The sequence below is a fragment of the Leptidea sinapis genome, chromosome 16, assembly GCF_905404315.1.
Source record: "Leptidea sinapis chromosome 16, ilLepSina1.1, whole genome shotgun sequence".
NCBI lineage: Eukaryota > Metazoa > Arthropoda > Insecta > Lepidoptera > Pieridae > Leptidea > Leptidea sinapis.
The window spans coordinates 4,677,566-4,705,383 of record NC_066280.1 but is presented as its reverse complement, the minus strand read 5'-3'; the positions used below and the strand labels follow the sequence as shown (position 1 = coordinate 4,705,383).

Below are 27,818 nucleotides of genomic sequence, written 5' to 3'. Positions count from 1 at the left end.
TGTATAAATTAATGTATATGTAATTTATACCACGTCGCTCAGACAATTTTTGACGACTTTTAATAGGTGATTGGGACTCTAATTGTTTAAAGTATGTCAATGGGAAATCGCTTAAAAATAGTAACTAAATTGTTTACACTTATCGTTGTTACCTGATGGGAAGAGGGTTCTGCATAGCGTCCTCTAAGGGTACTCTAGCTCCATCATCAGGCAACGGCTCGCAGGGCACGCACGCGGAGAAGTGGCCCGCGTCATAGGCCAGCAGGATCGGTGCCTTGCTGCACGTGGCTGGGTCCAGCTCCAAGGGCAGGTAGATACCACCGAAGGGTATCGGCGCTATTGGATCACCGCGATAGTCCTAAAATGTTTATCAATTATATTGAAAACTGAATTTACCAATCTACACTTACACTTAAATAGTCAATCATAGTTATAGACAAACTCACGACTCCTTGCGACACGAACGAGATAATTTTAGCTCCTAAATCATCTTTCTAGCGTTTTGAAATTAGTCTTTATTACTTTATACCGCCCTCGGAATAGCTAAAACAAGTGGAAGTACTATTGAACTTTCTTAGTATGGGAAACAATGTTGCGAAAGTCATACATTTGCAAATTAAATTGTATTTACAATACATGGAAAGCAATGATATAGTTGGCTACACATTAAATGCGACTCCAGCGAAAAGCTTTTTAATTGTTTTTCAAAATGAAGTGTTACTACAAACTATGAATGACTGACTGCTATTATTTTAAATGGAAAAAACAATAAGGATTATTTTCCACCTAACAATTCAATTCGAGCACTAAGCAACAAGTTGGGCCTCCCTCCACTTAACGGTAGAGAAGGCTGTAACTATGTAATTTCTATACTTGACCTCTAATACACCTGATTTTTAGTTTTTAATATAGTAGTTAATAGATGTAATATCCTTCGTATTGATCGAGATGTCATGCCACTGAATGTAGCTAATAGCGACTGAGTCAATGTTGCGGAGCTAAGCATAAATGTGACACGCATGTTAGTTGATATTACTTTCACTTGTATTTTCTGTAAATGACTGTATTTTAACATCTTATATATTCAAGTTTCTTAGTTGGAAATTCACCGCAGCACAATGTAATACATTATCATTATAGTAGAAGGTAAGCTAGTGAGCCATGGAGAGGAGATAGATCAACAAAAAGAGATTAGACAAAATAAGTAATAAAGATTTGAGAGGTAAAACAAGAGTAGCCGATTATGTATATGCTATAAAGATTCTAAAATGGAAACAGGCTGGACATATGATAAGAGGACCCGATAAATGGAGCAAAACTATTACTACACGTTATCTAAGAGGTTGCAAGAGAAACAGCGGTAGATAAATTAGAAGCTACGAAGATGAAATAGTTATAATGACTGGAAGAACCCGGACTACTGCAAATAAAGAGGAGTGGAGAAGAATAGGGGAGTCTTAGGCTCAGAGGCACACAGACAAACACAATTAAGTATGTAAGTGACATGTAATTTTTAGGTTATTAGGTTTAGTTTTCTGTTTGAATAAAAAGCTATTGTTATATTCAAGTTTTATGCGTATGTTCTTGCATATTTTTGCGACTTTACATCTAGACAGCGTTGTTGGAATTTAGCGGCAAAACAAAGGAGTAGACCCACTATAGGTTATAATGAGAAGTTTGTTCTGAATGAGAGTGAGCGTTACCCGCAGCGCGTGGTCGGCGAACACGACGACTGGGCGCCGCATGACGTGTGCCAGCGCGAACACGTGCAGCTGCTCCAGGCCGGCGTAGTGCGGCGCGGCCGACGGCAGCGCGGGCCGCGGCTCGGCCGACGCGGCCGACACGGACTGGCGCCACTCGCGGGCCCACTCCGCCTCCGACAGCGCCAGGCCGGCCGCGCGCAGGCACACGCTCTCCGACCAGCGCCAGCGGCGACGGATCGCCTCTGACACGACATGACAGTAAGAGACGAGACGAGCACGATGGTCAGCTAAAATTTCTGAGCGGCACTACAATTGGGCTTTCATTGAGACATAAGACCGTAAGTCTCATTTGCCCAGTAATTTTACTAGCTCCGGTGCCCTTCAGACCGAAACACCTCCCTTACACATTACAGCTTCAAAGCAGAAAAATGCGCCGTTGTGGTACCCGTAATCTAGCCGGCTTCTTCGCAAAGGAGCCACCCACTAGTAAGTGCCCTGAGTCGCCTCTCTAAGGGTGTCGCCTTAGGCCTGGGACTTCCTTTTCTTTTTATGCCCCGGGAATACACAAGGCATAATATCATTTTTAACGTTTCGTACCCAATGGTAAGAAATAGGAATCTGTGTCTGCTTTTAAAAACATCGAAAATAGCCGCCATAGCAGTAAGTATTCAGAATGAATGTCTTTTTTTGGTAAGTAGATGTCAGTTATTATTATCACGGACCCACACAAGTATAATTCTACAAATAATTTATTGTACGTCGAAGTCACAAATATAATATTAGTCACCTTTTCTTATATAGTATATCCCAGGTTGTTGACTTCAGATAAAAAAACGCGATATTTAGATTTGGCGGTCCTCTCCTGTTGATCTAACACTGCCTAAAGATGTGGGAATCTGAGGGTGCAAGATCAAAGCAATATGGCGGATGTATTAACACCTGGCAGCCAATCTCTTTTAATTTATGCTGAATGGCTAAAGACCACATATTTTTGTTTCGACCAATATCAGCAGCATTCTCTCAAATTTTTGCTTTATCTCATCAGTTGTTGAAAAAAAGATTCAAGGATGGTAGAACCATCCTGACTGTAAAAGCTAATGATTGACCCATGCCATATCCTTTGCCGTATTGAATATTTAACACTGAATCTAGTACGTATTTGATGGAAAATTTTCAAGGGTAATATAATTCCTCTGGTGTTTCAATAAAGCATGGCCAGTTAAAAAGCATTGCCATCAAGTGACCCGTATTCAAATTCACTGGTCACTGTTTCATATCCGACTCAAAGGACCATGAAAAGGGGTGCACTTAGGGATAGATATATATATTATATTGGTTTTTATGGTAAAAATATTTATTTACTTAAAATACAAAATTAACCTATCTACATAACTTTAATTAATGGTTCTACTTTGAGTACGCGAATCTCCACTATTAATTGGTTAAAATGGGTACTCGGATCGGCCCTATAATGATTATAGACGAATGGTTAATGGTAACTGAGACCGGCCTGGTCAATGGTTTTTTAGCGTACTGCCTTACTGAAGGTAAAAGAAACACATGGTTAAAATAATTAATTTTATCTACTAAGCAATACTTCGAACAAAGTTTTTTAAAACACCTTATACTTAATCAAGTCTCTTTTTCTACATAAATCTGCCTTTTCTTGGTCCATTTCACTCAATGCTAATATCAGACACAAATGCAAGAATGAATATTCCATTTAACAGAACACCACATCAACTCACTTGTAATATCGTCTCCCTCTTCTCCACACAACAACGCCTGTACTTTGGTCCTCAAAGCCAACAGTCGGTCATGGAAGCCGTAGGCGGCCAACGAGGCAGCATGAGGCAGACAGTTCCCGTCTCCCGAAGTAGCCAGCGGCAGTAACCGCGGAGCACCCACCACCTTGCCGCGCCACCAGTTCAAGATATTGGCCGACTCGAGGGTAATTAGCGTAGCTGTTTCCAGCAGGTCCTTTTCCAAAAATACTCTGAAATTGGACAATTCCCTGAATATAGTACACAAATTTTAGAAATGGGTATACTAAAAAGTGAAAGAAAGGAGGTAGATAGAATTATCTACCGGTAATGACTCGCTATTGACGGCCAGTCTTGCGCCCGTTGTTCTCAGACATCAGGCACATCACTTCCGAACGCCATTTCTGCTAGAAGCTGAAATTTGAGTTGCCTGCGATTGCACATTTATGGCTACGAAATATCGGGAAACTCAAAAACCCATTAATATCACTGATTGATGAATGATTGGTGGACACTATAAAGGTAGAGTACCTGAAGTCTGGTGGGTACACGGATATATCGGGCAGTAGCAGAATGTGGTCCGAGCTGAGGTTGTTTAGCTCCGGCTCGGTGTTGCTACGGAGCGCCCACACCAGGCCTTCGTTGTCTGTGGCCCGCGATATACCCCTGGACAGTTTACGACCTGAAAAGTTGAAAATGTTAAGTATACTTGCATATAAATTAAAAACACACGATCATCTGGCGTTGCGAAGAGACGTCGCTTCATTGGGTGTCTTCTATAGCATTTATCACGGGGAGTATTTCGAAGAGCTATTTCACCTGTTTCCTGCCGCCGAATTACACCTTCGCACGACACGCCACAAGTTAGGATATCTGGATGTGTGGCGTTCCCCCACAGTGCTGTTTTCTAGGAACTTTCTTCCACGTACAACAAAGCTGTGGAATGAGCTTTTTTGTGCGGTGTTTCAGGGACTATACGACATGGGTACCATCGGAAAAGCGCGTACACCTACATCAAAGGCCGGCAATTCTCCTGTGATTCCTCAAGTGTTGCAAGTGAATGTGGGCGGGCGTACGCTCGTTTGTCCTCCTTTTCCATAAAACCTATTTAGCGAATAAAGCTTAGCTCATTAGGTCAATCTAGCATTCGAACCGCATCGTCTTGTCTCGTACGGTTACATATTATTTACATCGTATTGTATTGAGAGACCTCGATTGCAAGAACCTGCGCACGGCCGGGTGGACCACGCTCCGTGGACAGCATGTCCATAACGAGCAGATGCCCAATGACGTGGTGTTTTGTGATTGGGTTGGGTGGCTATGTCTGTTTTTCTATTGGATGATAACGGTAACGACACGAGTCACGGCACTGGAGTAAAATGAGTTGGTTTCACAATTTATTCAGCGTTTCCGTTATAGTATAATGTAATTGGTAGTTGGTCGTTATAAGTGCCGAGTTAATTGAATCCGGAACAAGCAAAGGAGTACAATTGAATAACGAGTGATTTCAAGTTAGAATACTGAGCCTCATTTTCATTCAACTTTTTATTTTATACAATTTTGAATACAAACAGATTTAGACCTTTCTTCTCACTCTTCTTTAAAAAACTCAATTATTTAGGGTTTTTGAGCAAAATTTAGTTTAAGAAATGCAAAAATAGGATAATAAAGGAAATTTAGGAACTTTGAAATATTTGAAAAGTGAAGTCATTTGTCATAAGTACATGCACCCCAAAATGGCAGGCTTTAAATTGACCGCGTCGGTTCGCTATTTACTACATACTTTTTAAATACTTTGAGGTACTTTTTCAGCACTACATATTTTATTATTAACATAAAGCGATGTAAGCCATTGAATAAAAGCAGAAAAAATGCCTTTCATACTAAGACGGTCCTCACAACCTCTTAGAGCGATTTCGCACGACGTCCGATCCGAATCCGGTACGTACCCGTGAAAATACGGTCCGGTGTATTAAATAACTATTTATCCAGTATATATTTATACAGTTAAACAAAGAACAATATATATAGTTACTATAGCGTTACCTTCGTCCTTACCACAAGGTCGTCAAACCGCTCGACACAGCGGGGTTCTTGACACTCACAATGCGTGTCATTTGACATTTAAATATACCTGATATTGTTATTACACGGTACATTGGCCACCCCAATGAGTTCGCTCGTCGTTTTTCAAACATTACAACCATTGTTTGTTCATTTTCATTGTCCCAAATGTTTGTGGATTAGCAAATATTACGATAATATAACATGATATAATTAGGGTTCCGTAGCCAAGTGGCAAAAAACGGAACCCTTATAGATTCGTCATGTTTGTCTGTCTGTCTGTGCATGTCACACCCACTTTTTTCCAAAACTATAAGAACTGTACTGTTGAAACTTGGTAAGTAGATGTATTCTGTGAACCGCATTAACATTTTCCCACAAAAATAGAAAAAAAAAAACAATAAATTTTGGGGGTTCCCCATACTTAGAACTGAAACTCAAAGGTTTTTTTCATCAAACCCATACCTGTCCTCATCATCTAGGTCTTCAAAAATGATATTATATATATATTGTTGATATTATATGAGGTTTCTAATATTATTTTTTTCTAAACTGAATAGCATACCTATAGTAAAACTTGCTTAAGATTTCACAGGGACCAACAACGCGACTTCCCTTTGATTTAAAGAAGCTGCAAGTCATCTTAAATCACTAACATCTGATAAAGGTTGGGCGATTGACAAAATCTTCGTCATTATCATTCTCACACTCCTTTTTGTGTGTTATTCACATTTTCATATGTTATTAATACCTGATTACAAATATTTGTAAGAAAATTTAACTATAATGGTTGTTGAACTTTTTGTGATTACTGAGCAACTAAACAAGTCCTGTTTTGGGCGAAGCATATATACTTCTAGAACATGAGCCCAGAAAATGTAGAATATACCTGCATCAGTTACGAAAATTAGAATTGTTAAAATATGTTCGTAGGTACCCGAAAAACATTTATCGATCGAAATTGAATTAATCTTTGATTAAAACAGTTTTTGTTACATTACCGCCACATCATTTCGAATGGGTGCTAGATGTAGACATTTGAGCGATTTAAAAATACAAACAATTTGTTATATTTTTAAGTGATAAATCTCACTTCTAGTTCATCTAATTTGAAAACAAAATTTTATGAACCACATGAAGCCACAACCTGAGAGTTGAACAAAACATACAAGATTTTATGACGATACGTCACTCGAACGGTTAGCTCAGTTGGAAGAGCACTCGCACGGAACACGAGACGTCCGCGTCGTGGGTTCGAGCCCCGCATCGTTCATAAAATTTGGTTTTCAAATTTTATTTGTGTTAAAAATACAATTAGTCGTTACATTCTGGCGCCGGTGTGAGGACCAGGTTGGAGGGCGCCCCGTACGTCATGTTGAGGTCCAGAGCGCTGAGTGTTCTCTCAGCATGCTGCACGTCGCCGCCAGCTATGCTCCGATGCTGCAGTCTATCTGAAATATTTAGAATATTCTTCTTATATATTCTGTACACAAATATAGCGTGCGCCCGCGACTTTGACTAATAGCCGGAAGGTACGGCAGAACCATCGGACAGGGTCTGGAGGCCCACTCGCAAAATCGACAACGATATATTCGGAATAATACGATAATACTCCGAATATATCGCACCTACCCTACTCTAACAAATGTTCGTATTCCATATCGTTTATCGTAACAACATCGTAACCATAGACTAATATTTAGATATTTTTACGATGTCAGAGTGAATGAATTATGCGCAAACCTTGAAAAACTAATTATTATCTGTGCTATATCGCTGCTAAGTGTCAAAAGTCAAAACATAGTTTAGGCACTAAGGACCATGCCAGACTCTGCACCACTAATTTGGTACACAGAATGTAAATATTAAAAAATTATGTAATGAATATAATATGACCATTTAAAATTAAATAAATAATACAAAACTTGCGGATAATAAAATGTAAAAAAAAAGTAACTCAACCCTTCTCGTCGACTTCCTATTTCTCAGGCGGCCATTTGCAATACTTTCTACGCATAACGATCAACAAAATGACTTAAATTACTTGGTAGTAAAAAATCCTGTTGAATAGTAAATCACATATAATTATTTCAATAATATTTATTAAGTATGTATATTGTATGGCAAATATATCTATACAACTTGAAACGATAATAGCAACGACAGCCTAGGAGGTGTCGTTGAGATTATCGTAAAAGTGAAGTTTGATTATTAGTCAAATTCGAATATTCGTCTCTGACATTTTCTACTAAGAGTAGGGTTAGGTCCGATAATATCGAAAAATGTTTCGTTCGTTCTATCATCGTTTCGACATTGAATACGATAGAAATAATTGATTCGACACGACTAATGCCACGATATATCGAATATCGATTTTAGGAGTAGGTCCCCTGGTAGAGCACCATATTCGATGGTATGTCACATAGTCCATCGCACTCAATTATTATTATTACTGTGCGGACCATACTGAGTACGACGCCGGACCAATTGGTGCGAGGCTCCCACCGGACTGTTCGACTGTCTGTGTGTTTTTCGGCACAGCTGAATATCTATGTGATCGGACAGCCTAGACTAACCTATGATTATTTTATAGCAATAGCAATGATAGTACAATATTGTATATTTTATCAAAAAAGAGCGCATAAAAAGAATGCTGGGAGAGTTTCTTGCACCGCTTCTTCTCTCTCAGAGTGCCATTTGTTTCCGAAGCGGTAGAAGCTAGTACATATATTAGAAATGACATGGAATTTTTTTTATAATATATATTTTTATAATATCATCCCCACCATATTTTAAAGGAGCTTTCTTCCACGTACTACAAAGCTGTGGAATGAGCTTCCTTGTGCGGTGTTTCCGGGACGATACGACATGGGTACCTTAAAAAAAAACGTGTACATCTTCCTTAAAGGCTGGCTCCTGTGATATTGCAAGATAATGTGGGCGGCGCTGATCACTTAAAACCAGGTGACCTGTACGCTCGTGTGTCCTCCTACTCCAAAAAAAAAATCAGCCTTTAGAGCTTGAACTCTTTGCTATGTAATGCTGCTATATTATGTAAGGATGCTTCGTGAACATGATGGTCGTGATTATTGTCACAATTCGACCAGTTACAGTTGACTCAGTGTAATATGCAGTCACCCACCATCCAGTACACCCCACGCCCGACCGTCAGTAACAAAATATTTAGTTCAGTCAATGTTTTGGCAACGTACTCATAATATTAAGTCATGCACGAGAATGGCGCTGTTTTGGAACCAGGACGATGTATTTTTAAATACTCCAACGTCTGAGCATATGTTTTAATTTCTTATAATCGCTTTTTTACTCAAATCATGTGTTTATTGTATACTAGCTGATGCCACTTCGTCCGCGTAGATAAAGGGTTTTTAAAAATAATAACCAAGTTTGGAATTGAAGATTACCTCATGTCCTATTCCAGTTCCGGTTTCGCTCCCGTTCCCAACATGTTACATTAATCTTATTTCGAGGAAGATTGCTATGGCAAACTAAACCTAATATTAGTATAGTTATATAGCTCATCGACGTGAATTTCATTTCCGGGATTTTTCCGACATAAAATGTAGCCTATGTCCTTTCCCAAGCTCTAGTCTATCGCTGTACCAAATTTTATCACAAATCGGTTCATTAGCTCCGGCGTAAAAGCGTAACAAACAAACATAAATTACCGTTTATAATATTATTATAGTAGGGATTACAACAATTTTGCACCACGGTTTAAGATTTTGCAAACGACGAGAATTTCAAAAATTGAGACTAAAATATGCAATTGAGTACTTTATGCATTTTTTAAACTTTCGTTTGTTTCCCACTCAGAAAACACTCGAATTATGGTACGTACATTCACAAAGGCGAAAAATAGATAATATGGTTTATTTGAAAAAAAAAATTACAAGTTTATTTAAGCACCTACTTAGAAAATAACATTATAATATGCCAGCCATTGTCTGCCGGTTTAAACCGTTTTTTCATTACTTCCAAGCTCCTTAATTTCTAACATTTTTAGGGTACCGTAGCCAAATGGCAAAAAACCGAATCCTTACAGATCATGTCAGAACTGTCCGTCCGTACGTCACAGCCGCTTTTTTCCGAAGCAATAAGATCAATACTGCTGAAACTTGGTAAGTAGATGTATTCTGTGAACCACATTAAGATTTTCACACAAAAATAGAAAAAAAAAAAAACAATAAAGTTAGGGGGTTCCCCATACTTAGAACTGAAACTCACAATTTTTTTATTCATCAAACCCATATGCGTATCCCACGCATCTATGGATAGGGCTTCAAAAGTTATATTGAGGTTTATTATAATGAATAGTTTGCGAGAAAGACACTTCCAAAGTGGTAAAATGTGTCCCCTCCCCCTTAACTTCTAAAATAAGAGAATGATAAAACAAAAAAAAATATAATATGATGTACATTAACATTCAAACTTCCTAAAATTATTAAAACATCGATCAAAGTTACAACGAACTACAAGAACTTTTATATTATGTTACTTGCTACTACGGAACCCTTCATGGGAGAGTCCGACTCGTACTTGGCCGCTTTTTATATTACTTATTGTATATTTTATCTATTTTATTCAATAGTATTTAAAGAGTTCATAGTGTTATTACTGGAATGTGGGTTAACAGTATCTTGTAGGTACGGAATCCAACCAGTCGAGTCAACTCTACTTGACCGCTTTAATAACAGCTTCTGTGACCACCGATGTCTGGAAATCTCTTTTGTGATAAGCCCGCCGATAAGACTTCCATATTTAATGTGTTCAAAAAAGAATTGTAAATAAATCAGGACAGATCTTCTACACGTAGAACAATATTCACTTACATAAATAAAAACATAACAATATATTACCTTCTGTATGTTTGTCCGCGATGGGGTCAGCCTCCATCACCATAGCGATGAACCCTGCAACAACGTTTGCACATTATGTACCTACTCTGTATTCAAAACGGTATCTTCACTACCTGCTAATCTATACATATAGATAAAATTGAAGTGTCTGTTTGTAATATTTAAATAAACATATTTTACTACATGTATATGAATATATATACGGTAGAGAAGGCAGTGGAAAATCCCCACAGACCAAAAACATACCACATGTTTCCCTTTGAGCTCCCAAAGTCAAAATACACAGTTGTCTTGTTTGGTATGCCGTTTTAATACATAATTTCCATTAACAACTTTTTTGAATTGGAAACCCTGGAATTTACAGAGGTCTAGATTCAGACAAGACTTACAGAAGTTCTATGTATATCCGAAAAGTTGACGAATGGTTATATAAATAAAAATTTAAAACAAAATTTATGAACGATGCGGGACTCGAACCCGCGACCTCTCGGGTTTCGTGCGAGCGCCAACTGAGCCAACCGTTCGAGTGGCGTATCGTTGATAAATCTTATATGCTTTTGTTCAACTCTCAGGTTGTGGCTTCATCTACAGGATCTACTTTACAGTTGATAACCCGCTCAATCCCAATATTTGCATATTAGTAAATGTAAACAATTTGATGTTTTAAAGTGATAACCCTACTTCTTGGATTAGTTACACAAATAAAATTTGAATGATGAGATGGTATATTTACTCGCCGTCTAGGTTCTGGTCGTGGCACGTCCCAGCTGACCGGAATATTGTGTCAATTTCTCTAAGAAATCGTTACTTTACATCTAGTCAACTGCAGTAGCTGCGATGTAAGGTTCGCGGATTGACTGAGCAAATCTACCATTTAAAAAAATGGAGAAACGTGGTCTGGAACCTCATAAACCAGGTAATGGCCCAAAATTGAAACTTTATTCTAATAATTAGTGAAATGACTGGGTTATTTACTAATGAGGCTTACATCTTGATTCTAAATTGACAAGATCGGGTTTGGGAAATTTGGATTGTCCAAGAATTGTATCGGGGAGCAATCACCATTAGGTGAAAAACTCGCTCGTCTCATAACTGTTTATCATGTTGATGAAGAAACGTTAAAACAGCTTTAAATTATGTCTAAATAAAGAACCAATGACTGGAGTAACTATCTCTCTCTCCTCCACAGTGTTTATACAACTGCCAACACGAAACATGACTAATGGAGTTAACAAATAAACAGATGACAAACGCCCGCCCACTTCTCGCCCGCTGTATATAGACATGCGTCTAATAATAACATGCATGCAATCAATGAATTGTAAAGGCGTTTTTTGTTCGCGTCGACAGAAACGAAAAGTGCGTTGGCACTGAGGTAAAAACAGCCAATAAGAAATGCTGCAAGTACATTAAACCTAACGTCCAATGGTTAAAGTCCTATACACGAGATCTTGATAAACATTGAAATATAGCAAATTGGGTTGGGTTGAATGTATCTACGATTAGAACAGTTCTTTGATCATTGAGTTTTGCTGACTTTACTCATGTAAAACTTAGTTGAGTATGATAAAACGCGAACTTTGCTTTTTCATTGAGCTGTCTTAACTTAAGCTCAGCATAATTTCAGCTGCCAAATGACAAAAAAAACGAAATCAAAGAATATGCTAAGCTTACACTCAGCGAAGCTTTACGTGGGTAAAATTTGAGCAATGTACACTCTATAGTTAACACAGCCTAAGGCCTACATACAACGCATGTGCAACTGAGGCCCTATGTCAAAAAACCTTATGATTTCGACCTTGCGACTATGACACCTGTCATTTATCACGGAGAAGAGACATACAAAACCACTTCTCCGCTCCACACTACTCTCTCACATCGCATCCTTTGGTAACCGGCCTAAACTCCCGCGCGTTAAGATCTATCTTGCCACACAGAGCCATCTTGATGACGTCAGGTCCACTTAGACCAAACAACAGAAGTGGTTACTTCAATAATTGTATTTAATAATGTAATCTTTATTTCTGTAGTCGCAAATTCTATTTTCTGTGGCACCTTACGCAAAGGTTAATGGATAAACCAAACCAACAAGGATAGCTATAACAGTGTCTCGTTCTGTTATCGTGTCAATCTATAAAATCCGGTTCATAAAATTTTTGTTATCAATCAACTTAAATATTATTTTAATAGTTTTATGATCAATTTAGAGTTATTCTTAACACGTCTCAATCAGTGGCGTCCATTGGTTTTCTAGCAAGGTAGGCACTGTAGATCTAAATAGTCGTAGTTTTGCTTCAGTCCGACAGTACAACATAAGTTGTATGAATCGCTGCTTGCTTCATATATTCAATCTGTAAACTGCCTAACGTAGGTAGTAAATTAACTTTAACACTAGTGCTGTATTTATTTAGGTTCATAACGAGGTAGGCACTGCCTAATTGCCTATATGATATGCACTCCCCTGCTCTCAATGAACACTTTGCTCGTTCTTTTATTAATCGAACCTTTCGTTTAAAAATGTTTGGAACTGTTGACTGTCACCACAGTGCTCCCAGTACTCCATCCAGCTTAGTGATCAGGCGGTCCGAGTCTCCTTCCGAGACGCCCCGCCGGTTTTAGTCGGTAGGGGGTGTTTACACCCAAGTCCGACGTATTGGCCCCGTTTCGGGGTCTTCAATACGTAAATGTATTTTACTCCTCTCGAAAAAAATAAAAGTGCTCCCAGTTCAATCCTCGCCCGCGTACTAATTTGTTTTTGGTATTCTATTTCATATGTGTCATACAAATAAATTTCGGCGTTTACAACTTTCTAAAGCTTACAACGTTTTTGTGATTCCCCTGCTGTAATCACATACCACCGAGTGACCAGTATGTTTGCTCGTATTTTTCTCTTCCATAAAAAAATCTAACGTTAAGGCAGTAAGGATTGATTTGTATTGATATAATATTATGTTTACATATAATTATAAATTGATCGAGACAATTTGAATTGATTTTTTTGGTTTGGTTGGTAACAACGCTGATACATGCGTACAATTCGCCAACCAATTTGAACTAATATTAAATTGGCTCCAAAATGAGATTCAAAACTATTCAGTGGTATTGCATACAGCGTTATTTAATTAAGCTATACAATGTAAGTTAATGAGAATCATTAGTGTTCAACAGCATTTGTCTAATTATTATCCTACACAGTGAAGCAATGTTAAGTTACTATTTATTATTCATTGCTGATGCTGTTTCATCATTACTTATCTTGAGGTATGATGTAAGTTGAAGCTCTTGTTCTGAACAATAGAATCAATAGGTATGTAGGTACTTACGAACTATTTCCGCAACTTGTACTGTGCTACTACTACTGTACTAACCAGGTAAAGGTGAAGAAAAAACATAAGAGTGATGAATTACCAGATAATTTAAGTTTCTTGTATATTCTTCTCACTAGCTATACTTTTACGAACATATGGTAGATTCAGTAATTTAAAAGAAATATTTATAGTGACAATTCAAAAGCACTTAGTTTATGTCAAATTGAATAAAGTTTACGTTTGACTTTGACTTCGAAAATACACATATGAATTTGGAAAACAAATGGGTGCACAGCTATTGCTACAAGGTGAGATCAATTTTGTACCTCCCAGGTGAGAGGCAATGGTGCTAGACTCTAGACTACCGGCACTCAAATTAAATAAAATAATTTTTAATTAACCTATTAAGTCTACAATGAAAAAAAACGGAGCCATTCTGTACCATTATATTGGTAACCAAACTATGTCCTTTTAAAATACTTTTGTAAAATATAATTTTTTTAATATGTGGTGGCCTATTTTAGATTTGCAATTTTGGACTTTATTTATATGTTATAAAGGCTTCATAATGATTAATATAGACTATGACAAGGTTAATAACATACAGACCACTGAGAGATACAGATGGAAGTTGGATTGAAAGTTAAAAAATACAATATGTTATGGCTTTAAAGTGATAACCTTCACTTCTAGGACTAATACACAAATAAAATTTATTTCGCATTGTTCATAAAATGTTGTTTTTCAAATTTTATTTGTGTATTAATCCTAGAAGTGAAGGTTATCACTTTAAAAACATAACATATTGTTTAGATTTACAAGAGCGACATCTCAAGTCAATTTCCTAATATGCAAATATTGGGGTTGAGCAGGTTATCAACTGTAAATAGGATCCTGTAGAGTGTAGATGAAGCCACAACCTGAGAGTTGAACAAAGCAAACAGATATTTATAATGAGGCGGTACTCAAATGGTTAGCTCAGTTGGTTAGAGCTCCGGTACCGAATGCCGGAGGTCATGGGTTCGAATCCCGAATCCTCCATAAAATTTTGTTTTTCTATTTTGTTTGTGTATTAATCCTAGAAGTGAGGGTTATCACTTTAAAAACATAACATATTGTTAAGATTTACAAGAGAGAATTCTCAAGTCAATTTCCTAATATACAAATATTGGGGTTGAGCAGGTTATCAACTGTAAAGTGAATCCTGTAGAGTGTAGATGAAGCCACAACTTGAGAGTTGAACAAAGCAAACAGAATTAAAGAATACAACCAAATTAAAAAGAATATTTTGATGTTGAATTATCTATTAATACGGCTTTACTTATGTTTTTGTCTGTGTTGGTACCAATTAATTCCGGACCATTCGGAGGTCCTTCATCAGGGTGAGTGTGGTGGGTTCGCGATAACGTCCCACCTTTTACTGCGGACTTGATGGTCCGAAACTAGTCGGTACTGACACTGACAAAAACGTGAGTAAAGCCGTATTAATAGATAATTTAATAATGACTCACGAAAGTTTTAATAATTTAATATTTTGATGTTGTTGTTACAAAACATTGGTTGTGACAGAGATAAAAAGAAGACCAATCTAAAGGTTAATAACTTTTAGATCCGTCTCTGAATCTATTAAAAATATCTAAATTGGTTGATAAATGTTGGACATGTGGGCATAAATAATATATACACTTCTTAAAAACCTTCTTCTTTAAATCATATATTTAAAACACCCAAGACGTTGAGTCATTATATGTTAAGTCTCAATAGCCCAGAAATTTCACAGGCTATAGAGCCCATCACACCGTAGCATAATTTCTGTTCATGTATGTGTATTACTTTACGGCAGAAGAAGGTGCGATGTAGGCTCCACCTAGCCAGCATCCAAAACAACATTAACATTGGCAGTTAGAACATAGTTACCAGTATTTAAGAATAATTGGATGTAATTCCAGAAAAATATTCAAAACCACAATCATGTTGAAATTAAGTGAAAGAATGCAAATTTGGTCATGTGATATATATTAATGGCAGCGCTACCATCACTTCTTAAATGACATCATGATTTAGCAGCCCAACCCCATGTATGGATTACACTAACATATATTAAACTTTAAACATGAACCCCTTATTCATAATAGTCTGCTAACTTAAAGCATTGCTAATTCTCACTCTGTCTTCTTCTATTGACCTAAGTCAGAATGAGAAAAAACACTCCTTGGCGGCTGTTTAAAGTTAGCGGACCATTATGAATAAGGGGGTTATTCTTTAAATGAGATGTTGGTGGCTTGGAATGTTTATCAGGAACTATGTCCAATTACCATCACACGATAAAAACAGATGTCTTTCAACAAGACTATTCATTATTTATAGTAAAATGATGTAGTTTCTCACACACTATGTCTTATCTAATAAATGTTGATTATGAAGTGAGTCATACCAATAAACTCTCATGAAACATAACATTGTTAGTGATAAGTCTTATCAATCAGCACAATTATTTATTGATGTTCTTACTTCCTGATATAATTTGTCAATTTTTTTTCACTAACAACAGAATAGTTATTACCTTTATAAATATTTATGATGATGTAAAATTATTTTTTATTTTTATAGCTTTTACTATGGAAGAGAACAAACAAGCATATATACAGGTTAAGGTGTGTGATCAATGCCACCCTTACCCTCATGTAATGCCCTAGTAATCACATGAATATTGCCAATTTTAGAAAGCATTGAAATCATTTACACATGATATTGAGAACAGAAAACACATAGGTATATATGGCAGGTGAGGATCAGACAGAGAGGGCAACATGGGTAGTATCAACTGTTCTATCTGAGCCACAAAGCTTCTTAAAATGTAATTTAACTTCAATATGTTTGTTATTAATATTTTTAATGTTATTGAGTAAATAGTAGCAATATTGGATAATCCATGAAATTGTATCAAAATATCAGGGCACATTAAAGATTATTGTGAATATAATATAATAACATTATATTAAAAAGTGAAATGATAAAAGCTAAAGATATGAAGGCGAAATATGTTACATTATAGTTTTTGATGATTTACACAATTTTGAGTCTAATATTCATAAAGAAGTCTTGAATTGACAAATGTTGACTTGGTTATACAACACTTTTAAGGTCAGTAACTTTACTTCCTTATATATCAGAGAAACGCAATCTGTTATTGGTTGATACTAGTTTTTTAATGATGACACTCCTTAAATGTCCCAAGGACAGCACCGTTTATATTATGGAGAACAAGAGACATATTCACAAAAATATACATACAAGCAGTAAAAGCAAGTTCTGGTGAAAAACAATAACATGAAGATTTATAAATGTGTAAAGAAATCAAATTTCGCTTTCAGTACTTACAGATTGGTTCAAAATACTTGATTGATAATAACTATGCTTTATAAGATTCCTTAATGTTATTTGCACTTGTTTCACTGTATGAAAACTTGCGCTAATTTAATTATAAATTCATAAATATTTATGTACACTTATTTACAAATAAATAAACTAAGTAATGCTGCGCATGAAACTGAAAAAACTTGTCTCGGATGGGTTCGAAATAATATATCTGACATTTGACATTGACATATACATCTTTGGTGTTGCTAGATTAGCGACATAAATGATGCGTTACTACATTTAGTAGTTTGTTTACATTTAGCTCCATGATCATTAATCTATTGTCAACGAAAAATTTTATTTAACTTAGAAAGTATTTAAAGAAGTCGCTATGTATTATACATTGTACTAGTTAATTTTTCTTCAGATACATATTAAAATTTAATGTCAAAAATCACCGAGTGAATTCGCACTCAAACTAAAATCAAATCTAAACAACACTTGTCTAATGTTTTAGATGACAGACATTAATTAGTCAATTGCTGGCATGCACGTTTTTTTTTAAATTATTTTTATATTTATTAATCATTTAACCGTATATATATAAACCTCAAGACCGATTTAAATAAGCATGCTCATGTATTGCTTTTCTTTATTATCCACACTTCTTGATTGCTAAACGTGTGCATGATATGCTAGTAGGGAAGATGTTATGCTTACTTGCGGCCGCGTACTAAGCTATATTGCTCCACTAAACACTTGTATATTTTTGAACAAATTAAATAACCCCAAGGCTTGTAAATCGTATACCTCGTAGGCTTTTAACTTATCTTTAACTGTCGGAGATGAAAAATCACATGGGTTATGGTTCGGAATCTATAGTTCTATGTTTGGAGCCTTCAAAAACTCATTCGTTTATTTATGAAAATACTTCTACACAGTGTACAATTTTTAAATAGCTATTTTTTGAAAAGTTTAGATAATATGGGCTCAAAGAGAAGCCAAGAAGAAGCAATTAAAAAAAATGTTTTGTTGTCCAAGAGATTCGTTTTATAAGGAGGCCAAACTTATGAGGCTTAGGTGAAAAAATATATCCTTTATTTATTAACGTACCAATATGTATTTAGAGACTGAGCATTTGGAGGATGAATAAAACATGCAAGGGTAAATAAACGGCTTAATGAAAATTCTTATAGAATATATATATTTTTATTTTATTTACATTTTTTACGACTATTCGGCTAAATATCAAATATTTTACATTTAATAAGATCTTACATGATTATATCATTATAATTATGCCATCCAATCATTAATTATCAGATCTGAAACTACAAAAATAGTTAACAAAAAATAAATCATAATAACTTTAAAGAATTATAGATATTAAAAAAATAAAATAATATGTTAGGTTAAAAATTGTCTATCTGGCGTGAAATGCGATATATACTCTCCATTTTAAATTAAATGTGCATGGCTCATATAAATTTGTATGAACTATATTGATAATTCAATATTTAATAAATACAAAGCACACATGTTTATATATACAATACATGTCATATTAATGTATGAATTGTAACTTACTTAGTACCCACGTGCTTATCAGATTTTCGCGCACTATTATATACACCACTTTCTTCCATAATTTATAGAATTTTCACTTAACTTATGAAAGTATAATAATAAATCAATTTCAATAATATAATAAAGCTTCAAAATACAAGAAAGTAAATGGTGCGCGAGAAATGATGCGCACGAAAAACGTTACTATGCCATTTGATGAGTAGGTTTTACTCTTCATATTTTTCTCATACCGGGCGCCTTATATGAAAATTGATTCTCAAGGAGTAAACTCCAAAATTTTTTACACGTTTAGAAATATGACACCAATACCGAAGCTTACATTTTTGACCAATAGTTAAACGATTCCTTCAATTAGAATTAAAAATAATGCGCTCTATCTCGCTCTAAAACTATGGCTATGGCAAATAAGCCGGCCAGCGAACGTTTGTGTAAACTCGCGTCGATGTCCGATCGACGGGTCTCAACTTGCTTGAGTATATGATATACTGGCGTACCTCATTGATTAAAGTTGAATGAATTAAAACTATGCACTTTTAGTACCGTACGCGCGACCTTGCTATGAGGTCGTGTAACGCGGAACATATGAATGGTCACGTGAGCATATCTGCGGTCTTCGAGAGAACGAGATGATGCTTGTACTTCGATAAGATGACTACTGGTGATCTGCATGATACTATGACTTAATGTACAGCATTATTAAACGGTTCTTATCAGAGCTAATATTAAGGTATATTACTAACAGCTGCAATAACGCATTGGATCTTATATTCTCAACTTTCCCCATAATTATAAAGAAAGCTAATTATCCCCTTGTAAAAGAAGACGTTTTAAGACTGCATTAAGTATTACACTGATATACAAGTCCCTCAATTTAAACCTAAATCTAAAATTAAATTTAAATATAGAAAAACAGGTTATTTAAAAATTAATAATTATTTAATGCAAACCGATTGGTCTTTTGTGGTCGAGGATATTAATTTGCAAAATGTCATTACAAAGTTCTATAAAATTATCAACGATACTATAGAAACATATGTGCCAAAAACTCGCTCTAGTAGTAATACTTCTCCAATATAGTATTCTAAAACACTTGTAAATTTAACTAAGAGAAAAATAAGGTACATGCCAATTGGATAAAGCACCGAAATCCTAATGATTACGCAGACTTTTTTGAGCTGAGGAAAAGGCAAAAAAGTCTATAAGATAAATATTATAAAACATATATCAACTTTGCCCAAAATACGATTAAAACCAACTCTAAGATGTTTTGAAGCTATGTAAAGTCCAAACGAAAAAATGTTTCTGCCTATCCTCAGATCACCCTTGGTACTTCTCAAATCATTAACCCGGTTGATATATGTACAGCATTCAATCATTTCTTTACCAAAAATTTTGATCAACCATAACCAGATATAGCTATATCTTTGATAATAGTATTCATAACCGTCCGCAATCTAGTATTATTCAATCAATAGTTGTTACAGAGAAAGAAATAAGAAAAATCATTCTTTATCTCGATAAAAACAAGGGCGATGGTATTGATAACATACATCCAATTTATTTAACTCACATGGTGAACAGCCTTACATACCCTATTACATTGCTGTTTAATAGATGCCTACATGAGGGCTATTTTCCGAACATCTGGAAAACTACTCATATTGTGCCAGTTCACAAAAAATGGTCAAAGGTACCTATAGAGCATTTCCGTCCCATATCGATACTTAATTTTCTCAGTAAGGTAATGGAAAGAGTTGTTCACACATGTTAATCCTGCGCTGAGTGCATTAATTTCTGAAGAGCAACATGGTTTCATGAAGGGGCGTTCTATGTTCTAGGTTTCATGATGGTGGCTCTCAGATTGATGTAATCTACACAGGCTTTGAGAGGGCATTCGATCGAATGGACTATGTTATTCTCTTGCATAAGTTTTATGAATTGGGTATTCGGGGTAACCTTCTGAGATGGATGGAATTGTACCTATGATATCGTTCCGAAGGCAGTTCAGAAGGCTACTGCTTAAACTTTGAAATCATACCATCGGGTGTCCCTCAAGGCTCAATTCTGGTCCCCCTTTTATATGCTTGTTATCTTTCACTATGCAAAGTTCCTGATGTATGCCGATAATACTAAAATATTTATGACAATCAGAGATAATTCGGACTGTTCCAAACTGCAAGCCGATTTAGATTATATATATAGACTTTGTTGCTATTATAATTGTAACCGCATTGGTGTCAACAATGAAAAATGCATCTATGTCTCTTTCACGAGAACAAAGTTTCCCACAGAATTTAGTTACCAAATTAAATCATCACCAAATGGATAAAAAACAAGTAGTCAAAGATATAGCAGTACTTCTGGATGCATTGCTAATATTTGGAGAACAAATAGATACTATTGTAAATAAGTCAGATAAAACTTCATTTTGCGCGTAATTAGCCCCTTTTCTGACTTGGACTGCATCAACGTTTTGTATAACTCATTTATTAGAAGCATTCTTAAATATTGTAGTGTTATATGGAACCCTCAATATTCTGTATATATTAACAAATTACTAATAAGCACCATCAACTCATTAGTCTTGAAAACAGACGTATCCTTCTTGACTTATCTCTTTTACATGGGTTTTGTATGTATTTTATGTCACGGTTATGTAGACTGTCAGGAACTTACCATTAAAACTATAAATTTTTGTACTCCAAAAAGACGCTCTAGGCACACATGCTTATTTCCTATTCCTCTGGTGTCCTCAAATTACGCATATTCTATAATTACTCGGTTACATAAAACCTATAATAATAAGTTTAGTTCGGTTGATATTTTCCACTTCAGTAAACTCAAATTCAAAAATGAAATATTAAGACTATTAGTTGAAACATAATTTTATGATTTTATTAAGATGTTCATTTCTTTCATCTTAGTTAGGTATCTTTTCATAGTTTAAATCCTTTGTTTTTATCACATTAAAACGATTACACACACAGACACTCACACACAGCCACACACACGCGCACATGTATATATAATTGTATACTTACTAGCATCTATCCGAATACATTCATGGTGTTTTACTGTGTTTAAAATTCAGGCTTTTAAAATGTTAATCCCCTTTTGGCTGTCAGACCATATTTATATGTAACTATTAAATATTTTTAAGCACTGTGGATTATGTATAAATAAATAAACAAATAAACACATAAATTAATATATTCTTTAAGGAAGGAATCTTTCGGCATACGCTATTACAGATTATAACTGTACGATTTATATTTCTATAATCTATAATGCTACGGAGGTATTACGTTACATTTTGGATATTAGACATTTATATTAATTGATGTTGTAGGTACAGTTGCATGTATAATAAGTACACGTACATATAAAAAAAGGTACACTTTGTTGCTACAGTTATATATTTCTCAGATTTTATTATGTACATACATAAATATTAACTATTTACTAACTTTTTTGTTGTATCATCAACAACTAGTTTTATTGCGTGAATAATTCTTACAATCCTAACAATATTACGTGTAAATAATATGAAACAACTATCTTCTAGTAGGAACCAATAAAAATAACAGGCCGAACATTTTTCGGTCACCCTTTTTCGTCGCAAACGTTATGATATATATTGCGATAATTTATCCCCATACTTTAGTTCGCTCTTGGCTCGCGAAGTATAAACGTTAATGAGATCGTTTACAATTGTTGCCAGCTCATTCATGCTTATTTCTACCACATCCCGTGTCTACGAGCTACGAGAACGTTCAGCTGCTGCTGTCTACAGCTTGTCACACACTCACAGAGTATACACGATACATTAGAGGTCTGTGTTGCATTCAACAAGCAATAAGCATTTTAGTAGCGGTAATACGCTGAGTCGGTACTCGGTTCGAAGGATTGACTGATCAATTAAAATTGAATCACTGACGTATACGTGGGCGGTATCAAAACATTCAAATCCATGTGTGTTGTGTTTCTACATAGCTGTAACAATTATTTTAAAAAAATATATAAAATAAACTCAAAATGAAATAAAGATCAGTGTAATTTTTCATTAGATTTTCTGTCAATATTCAATTAAAACAAAAAAAAAATCGATTTTGTGCGTATCTTTATAAATTTTGTTAAGTATGACGGCATCCGCTATGATTGAACTGGAATCCTGGATTATTTATCAGTGTGTCCTCAATGAGTGTCATGTATCCAGCTCCTGTAAGTAATTCTTGTCATACTAATAATTATTTATAATGAAATGCCTGATTTTATATTATTCAACGAATTATTTTATCATATAAAATTAATCATAATAAAAAAGAAACGCGGACCAATAAATACAAATGTATTTCATTGGTATGTATTAATTGACTATTACTACCAAAAATTAATAAACTAGATTAAAATTCTAGCAACACTGATATTTTTTCCTTGCACTTCCGGTAAATAAAGTTGTAAGATCTTCTATAAAAAAAACCGATGAAGTGCTAATATAAATAGTAATGAAAAAAATATTACTTTTTGCGTGATTCAAATTGCTTCAGTTATTTTGAATAAAAATGCTAGCTAATAAAAAATAAATGCAAACTTTAGGACAGAAAATAGGTACATAATAGATTAAATCTGATTTTATTGAAAAAGGACATTACCTTGATTGCAATGCCACGCTAGGTACAAAATTAATAATAAAATTGAAGAATGCAAGTGAAAGTATTCTTTCAAGTTTTTGTAACTCAGGTTCTCATTCATAGGCATTATGATAATTTAGATAGATATCTAGGCTATCGTTTATTGTTGAAATTATAATGAGAATGTTGATTTAATGTGTCTGCTGTTTATAAAGATCCGTTACTATTAGGGTATAATATGTTGGGCTAGTCTTACGCTTTATTGAGCTTTTAATTACAATTTACTGTTTGTTTAGTTAAAATTTCCTATCTATTATCATCTTATTAATTATTCCGGTCAAGCGGTCGATTTTTGAGTTGAGAACGCTCGAATTCAGGAGTCGTCGGGAATTCGGGATTAACTGACACAGAACACGATTTTTTATGATTATTTCGCATAAACGCATTTATTATTAGGACTAATAATAATTAATCGTGACAAATTGCTTCGTTTGACAGTACTTTCAAATATTCGTTTTTTAATTTGAGCGCTTGATTCTCAATAATCGCTTCCCAGATGTATCTGTATTGCAGCTATCGCACCTTAAAATACTTACATTTTTCACCAGCTGCATGTGTGTCGTATATCGTATATCCAAAGCGTGATTTTCAAAATAATCCACGTTCTACCCAAACTCTGATATTGCGGAAATTCTGCGGTGTTTAAAGGATAATGTGACAAGGGATCTTCAGAACCAGCATGAACACTGTACAGTTTACCTTTAAGACTATATTATGTAAATGGAAATCCTATTACTAAGGCTCTGCTGTCCGTCTGTCTGAGTTAGCAGCTAACATTTTTAAGACAGCTGAAAGTTTGACAATAATCATTCACAACAGGTGTGTAGGTTTTGTCACGATAATTAATTTACTGCAAGAGCGGCGAAGAATAATTAGAAACACATTGGTACTTGGTGCGGATGGAACTCGTACATAACTGATCACAGAACAATAATACTCCTAACCGGACCAACTGATGCTCCCAAACGTTCATGTGAATCCCTTAGCGCGAATGGGCGGAGGTGGATTAGCCGTTTTGAACGGGTAGATGACATTATTATAGTTGTCAGATGCATTGTACATATATAAAACTAGTTTATGCCTACGATTTCGTCCGTATTAAATTCGTATCTCGATCTCTCGGGATCTTCAAAAGATTTTGCGATAAAATGTACCCTCTACATTTTTGTACGCAGAGCGAAAATTTAATGTCGACTAAGTACGAGTAGTAAAGTCGGAAGAGCAACTAATAACCAAACAAACAAACATAAAGAGATCACATTCACATCTATAATATTAGTTCTGATTAGGATTATAAATTTAAGAGTTGAAAGAAGCTTCTTTATACAGAGCCGGCAAGGTTTTACTGCTGTGCCCTTTTCTGCCGTGAAGGGCGCCGTAGCTAGTGAAATTACTGGACTATGTCTTAAAGTAACGAGCGCAACTGTAGTGCCGCTCAGAATTTTAGGTTCAATCATGAACCCTGATCACTGCATCGTAATGTGCAGGGCGTATCGAATATCATCAGGTAATCGTTCCGTTCGTCTCTTTTGTCAGGATTAGTTCATTTATGTCATTGATGATCCATTATTTATAGTGGACGGGGGAGTCCCGCATTGCTACATTAGAAATGGGGGCTCTAATGACTGCGGGATGACACTAGCTGTGCATCCAGCGACATTAATTACCGGAAACGGATAACACCAATTACGTGCGATGGTTAAAAAATTGTTAAACATGAACTGTGTTGATGCTAAAGCATTTAGGCAAGGTTTTTACAGCCGGTTAAATATATTAATGATGAATTATTTCATGGACTGAAACACCTGTATCGACTTCTATTAATGTGTAAGTGTACAGGCTTTGAAACTACTAGACCAATTTTGAAAGAGCTGAAAAGGAGAGTTTTCGGCAGTTTTTTTGTGAAATCGCAACTCTCGTATCTTCCACTGAATTCACGGTCCAATTGAAAAGGAAGTAGGTACTTTTGCGTCAACATTTAATATTTGGATCACATGAATGTACATTTATCAAAATCAGTTCAGTCTTGAAAGAGGACTTAATAAAGGTATCAGTGTGTATATATCCATACTTTGTAAGGATGAAGTATGGATGTATATACACTAGGTACTATTATTATTGGAATATTGCATCTCAAAGGGCTTAGGGACGAAGGGCTAAGGAGCCGTTACGCGACAGCTGTTCGCCCACCTGCTGGTAGGGTGCGTGCCCTTACGAGTTTTTGCTCAAAGACGATAGATGCGGCCATTAAGTATGTAGCAATATTTTATTTGTAAATGTATATGTGTATAGAACATACATAGCGCTAGTTTTAGAATCAATGTCAATTCCAGAAAAACCTTCCAATCCACAATCATGTCGAAATTGAGTTAAGAATACAAAACTGATCACGTGATTCATATTAACGGACTGACAAAAAATAGCAGCCCTACTGTCACTCTTTAAATGACTGAAATGAAAATGAAATGGAATACACTAGTATTTATTAAACTTTAAATATGAATTCCTTAAAATGTGTTGTTTGTGGCTTGGAAAGTTTTTAAGGAACTACGTCCAATTATCAGTGGTTGTAACTCAGAATTCTGTCGAAGAAATATGGCTCAGACCTGATAACAAAGCCCGCAAAAAACTCAGAAAGACTCTTTTTGCAGCCCTGCTCTGCAACATCAAAATTATATTACGAAATCCGACCATGTGTTTAGGCTATTTTTTATATTCACGAGACGAGCAGAACGTTCAGATGATGGTAATTGGTACGCCGTGCCCAATGCAGTGCTGCTCAGGATTCTTGAAAAACACAAAAATTATGAGCGGCACTACAATTGCGCTCGTCACTTTGAGACATAAGATGTTAAGTCTCATTTGCCCAGTAATATCACTAGCTACGGCGCCCTTTAAACCGCAACCATAACTAGCGGGCATCAAAGGAGCCTCCTACAGGTGTATAATTAATATATTTAAAAGGCGTCACTATTTTCATTTTATCAAACGCTTGATTCTGGGATACCAGAGATCAAGGTGATGTGTTGGAGTTGCGCACACCTACCAAAATGACTGGCAATGCCCCTGTGATTCCTCTGGTATTGCAAGAGAGAGTGGGAGAGCTTTCCTTCTCTACTATAATAAAATGACCAGTGCTAAAATCTGGCTCCTGGTGTTAACCAGAGCAACTCTAAGCACTCCCCGTGATATATGATTTTTGACTTTGGCTTGAGTTGCATGAATAAGTTATATATTTATAACTTCAGTTATTCATCGGAATCATTGAATAACAAATACTTACCTAATTTAAAAACACGGGTTTAACTACTAATAATAGAGATGTATTATTATATTATTCAGAAGGAGTTCACAGAACAACATATTAGTCATGTCAAGTTTCGTGTCCGCTTAGGGCTGCCACTTAATTATATATAATATTACAGTAAGGTACTCGGAAAATTTACTAATGTAAATAATTATGCATGTTTAACAAAATATAATGTATTGTACCCAATCGGTTTTGATTAGATTCAATTCAATTTGATTAGATATTTTTTATTTATAATATATTGAAAAAACAACAGATATGTGTCTGGATTGATACATAATATATTGAGCATATTACTTTCTAATAGTATTGTTTATTCATCGGATAAGTAAAGTAATTCTAACTGCTAACTTTATATTTACAAAATAGCTTAAAGTCTATTCACATAAATTATGGTGAAGTGAATTTTAGCAATATTAAAATAACCACTACAAATTACTTTTTGCATACATCTTAAAACGTCACGTCTACCAGAATCTGAAATGGCTCGCCCGTTTTTTTGTTTGAATTTCACTGGCAGATAGCTTATGTTGTACTTATTAAGAAACTTAGCCATTTGTGTGAGAAAATGTTCGACGCAAGAAATTTAACCTATGAAATCGTAAACAAATTCCATGAATTCAATATTCCCATAATGAAAGATAAACGCATTTCGATCTCTCAATTGAACAGGCTGAGATAACTGAGCATGTGTGTTGGACTCTAATATTGGAAATGTGGGAAATCAATTAAAAATATTAACAAACTAAGTAATAAAATTTGTAATTATGTATTATAATTGTATATGAATGACTCTGGTAAATTTTGCTTTGACTGATTGCGCTCTTTAGAGTAATTAGTAATTATCATATCTAATTTATAATACGTGCTCACTTTATAGTAGCGATTTTAAAATTGTTTATTTTGCCATAAAGATGGCTTGATAACCCTATGCAATACAACAGCACGCTTGATAAAACCTTATTATAAATACATGAGCATCATACAATAACATGATTGGCAGCAGTTTGTGTTTCATAATTGATTCCATTACGCACCGCTTACACAACAGATATGTTAGAACAATGTCCATTGAAACTGAAGGATCAATTCAAACAACTTCCATATATATCGCTTGAATCAGCTTGATGAAGTTATTTGACGAATGGTGTATTA

At 35.3% G+C, this 27,818-nt stretch overlaps 2 protein-coding genes across 3 annotated transcripts in view; one reads left to right on the top strand and one right to left on the bottom strand.

Annotated features, from left to right (window-relative positions):
• The window catches only part of LOC126968802 (OTU domain-containing protein 7B-like), a 28,652-nt gene extending 11,359 nt beyond the window's left edge, over positions 1-17,293 (bottom strand). The window contains exons 1-7 of the mRNA XM_050813915.1: positions 17,097-17,293; positions 10,408-10,461; positions 6,856-6,981; positions 3,998-4,148; positions 3,452-3,699; positions 1,704-1,945; positions 153-358 (exon numbers count right to left, since the gene is read on the bottom strand). Coding sequence (XP_050669872.1) covers positions 153-358; positions 1,704-1,945; positions 3,452-3,699; positions 3,998-4,148; positions 6,856-6,981; positions 10,408-10,450 — 1,016 coding nt within the window. The 5' untranslated portion in view covers positions 10,451-10,461; positions 17,097-17,293. The remainder of the gene's footprint in view (positions 1-152; positions 359-1,703; positions 1,946-3,451; positions 3,700-3,997; positions 4,149-6,855; positions 6,982-10,407; positions 10,462-17,096) is intronic.
• Positions 17,294-22,480: 5,187 nt separating this feature from the next.
• LOC126968837 (tumor necrosis factor, alpha-induced protein 8-like protein 2 A) overlaps positions 22,481-27,818 on the top strand; it is a 53,165-nt gene continuing 47,827 nt past the window's right edge. Inside the window, exon 1 of one of the 2 annotated variants that reach the window (XM_050813988.1) lies at positions 22,481-22,883. In XM_050813988.1, the coding sequence (XP_050669945.1) occupies positions 22,802-22,883 (82 nt within the window). In that variant the 5' untranslated portion in view covers positions 22,481-22,801. The remainder of the gene's footprint in view (positions 22,884-27,818) is intronic. The other variant, XM_050813989.1, reaches the window with a different exon arrangement.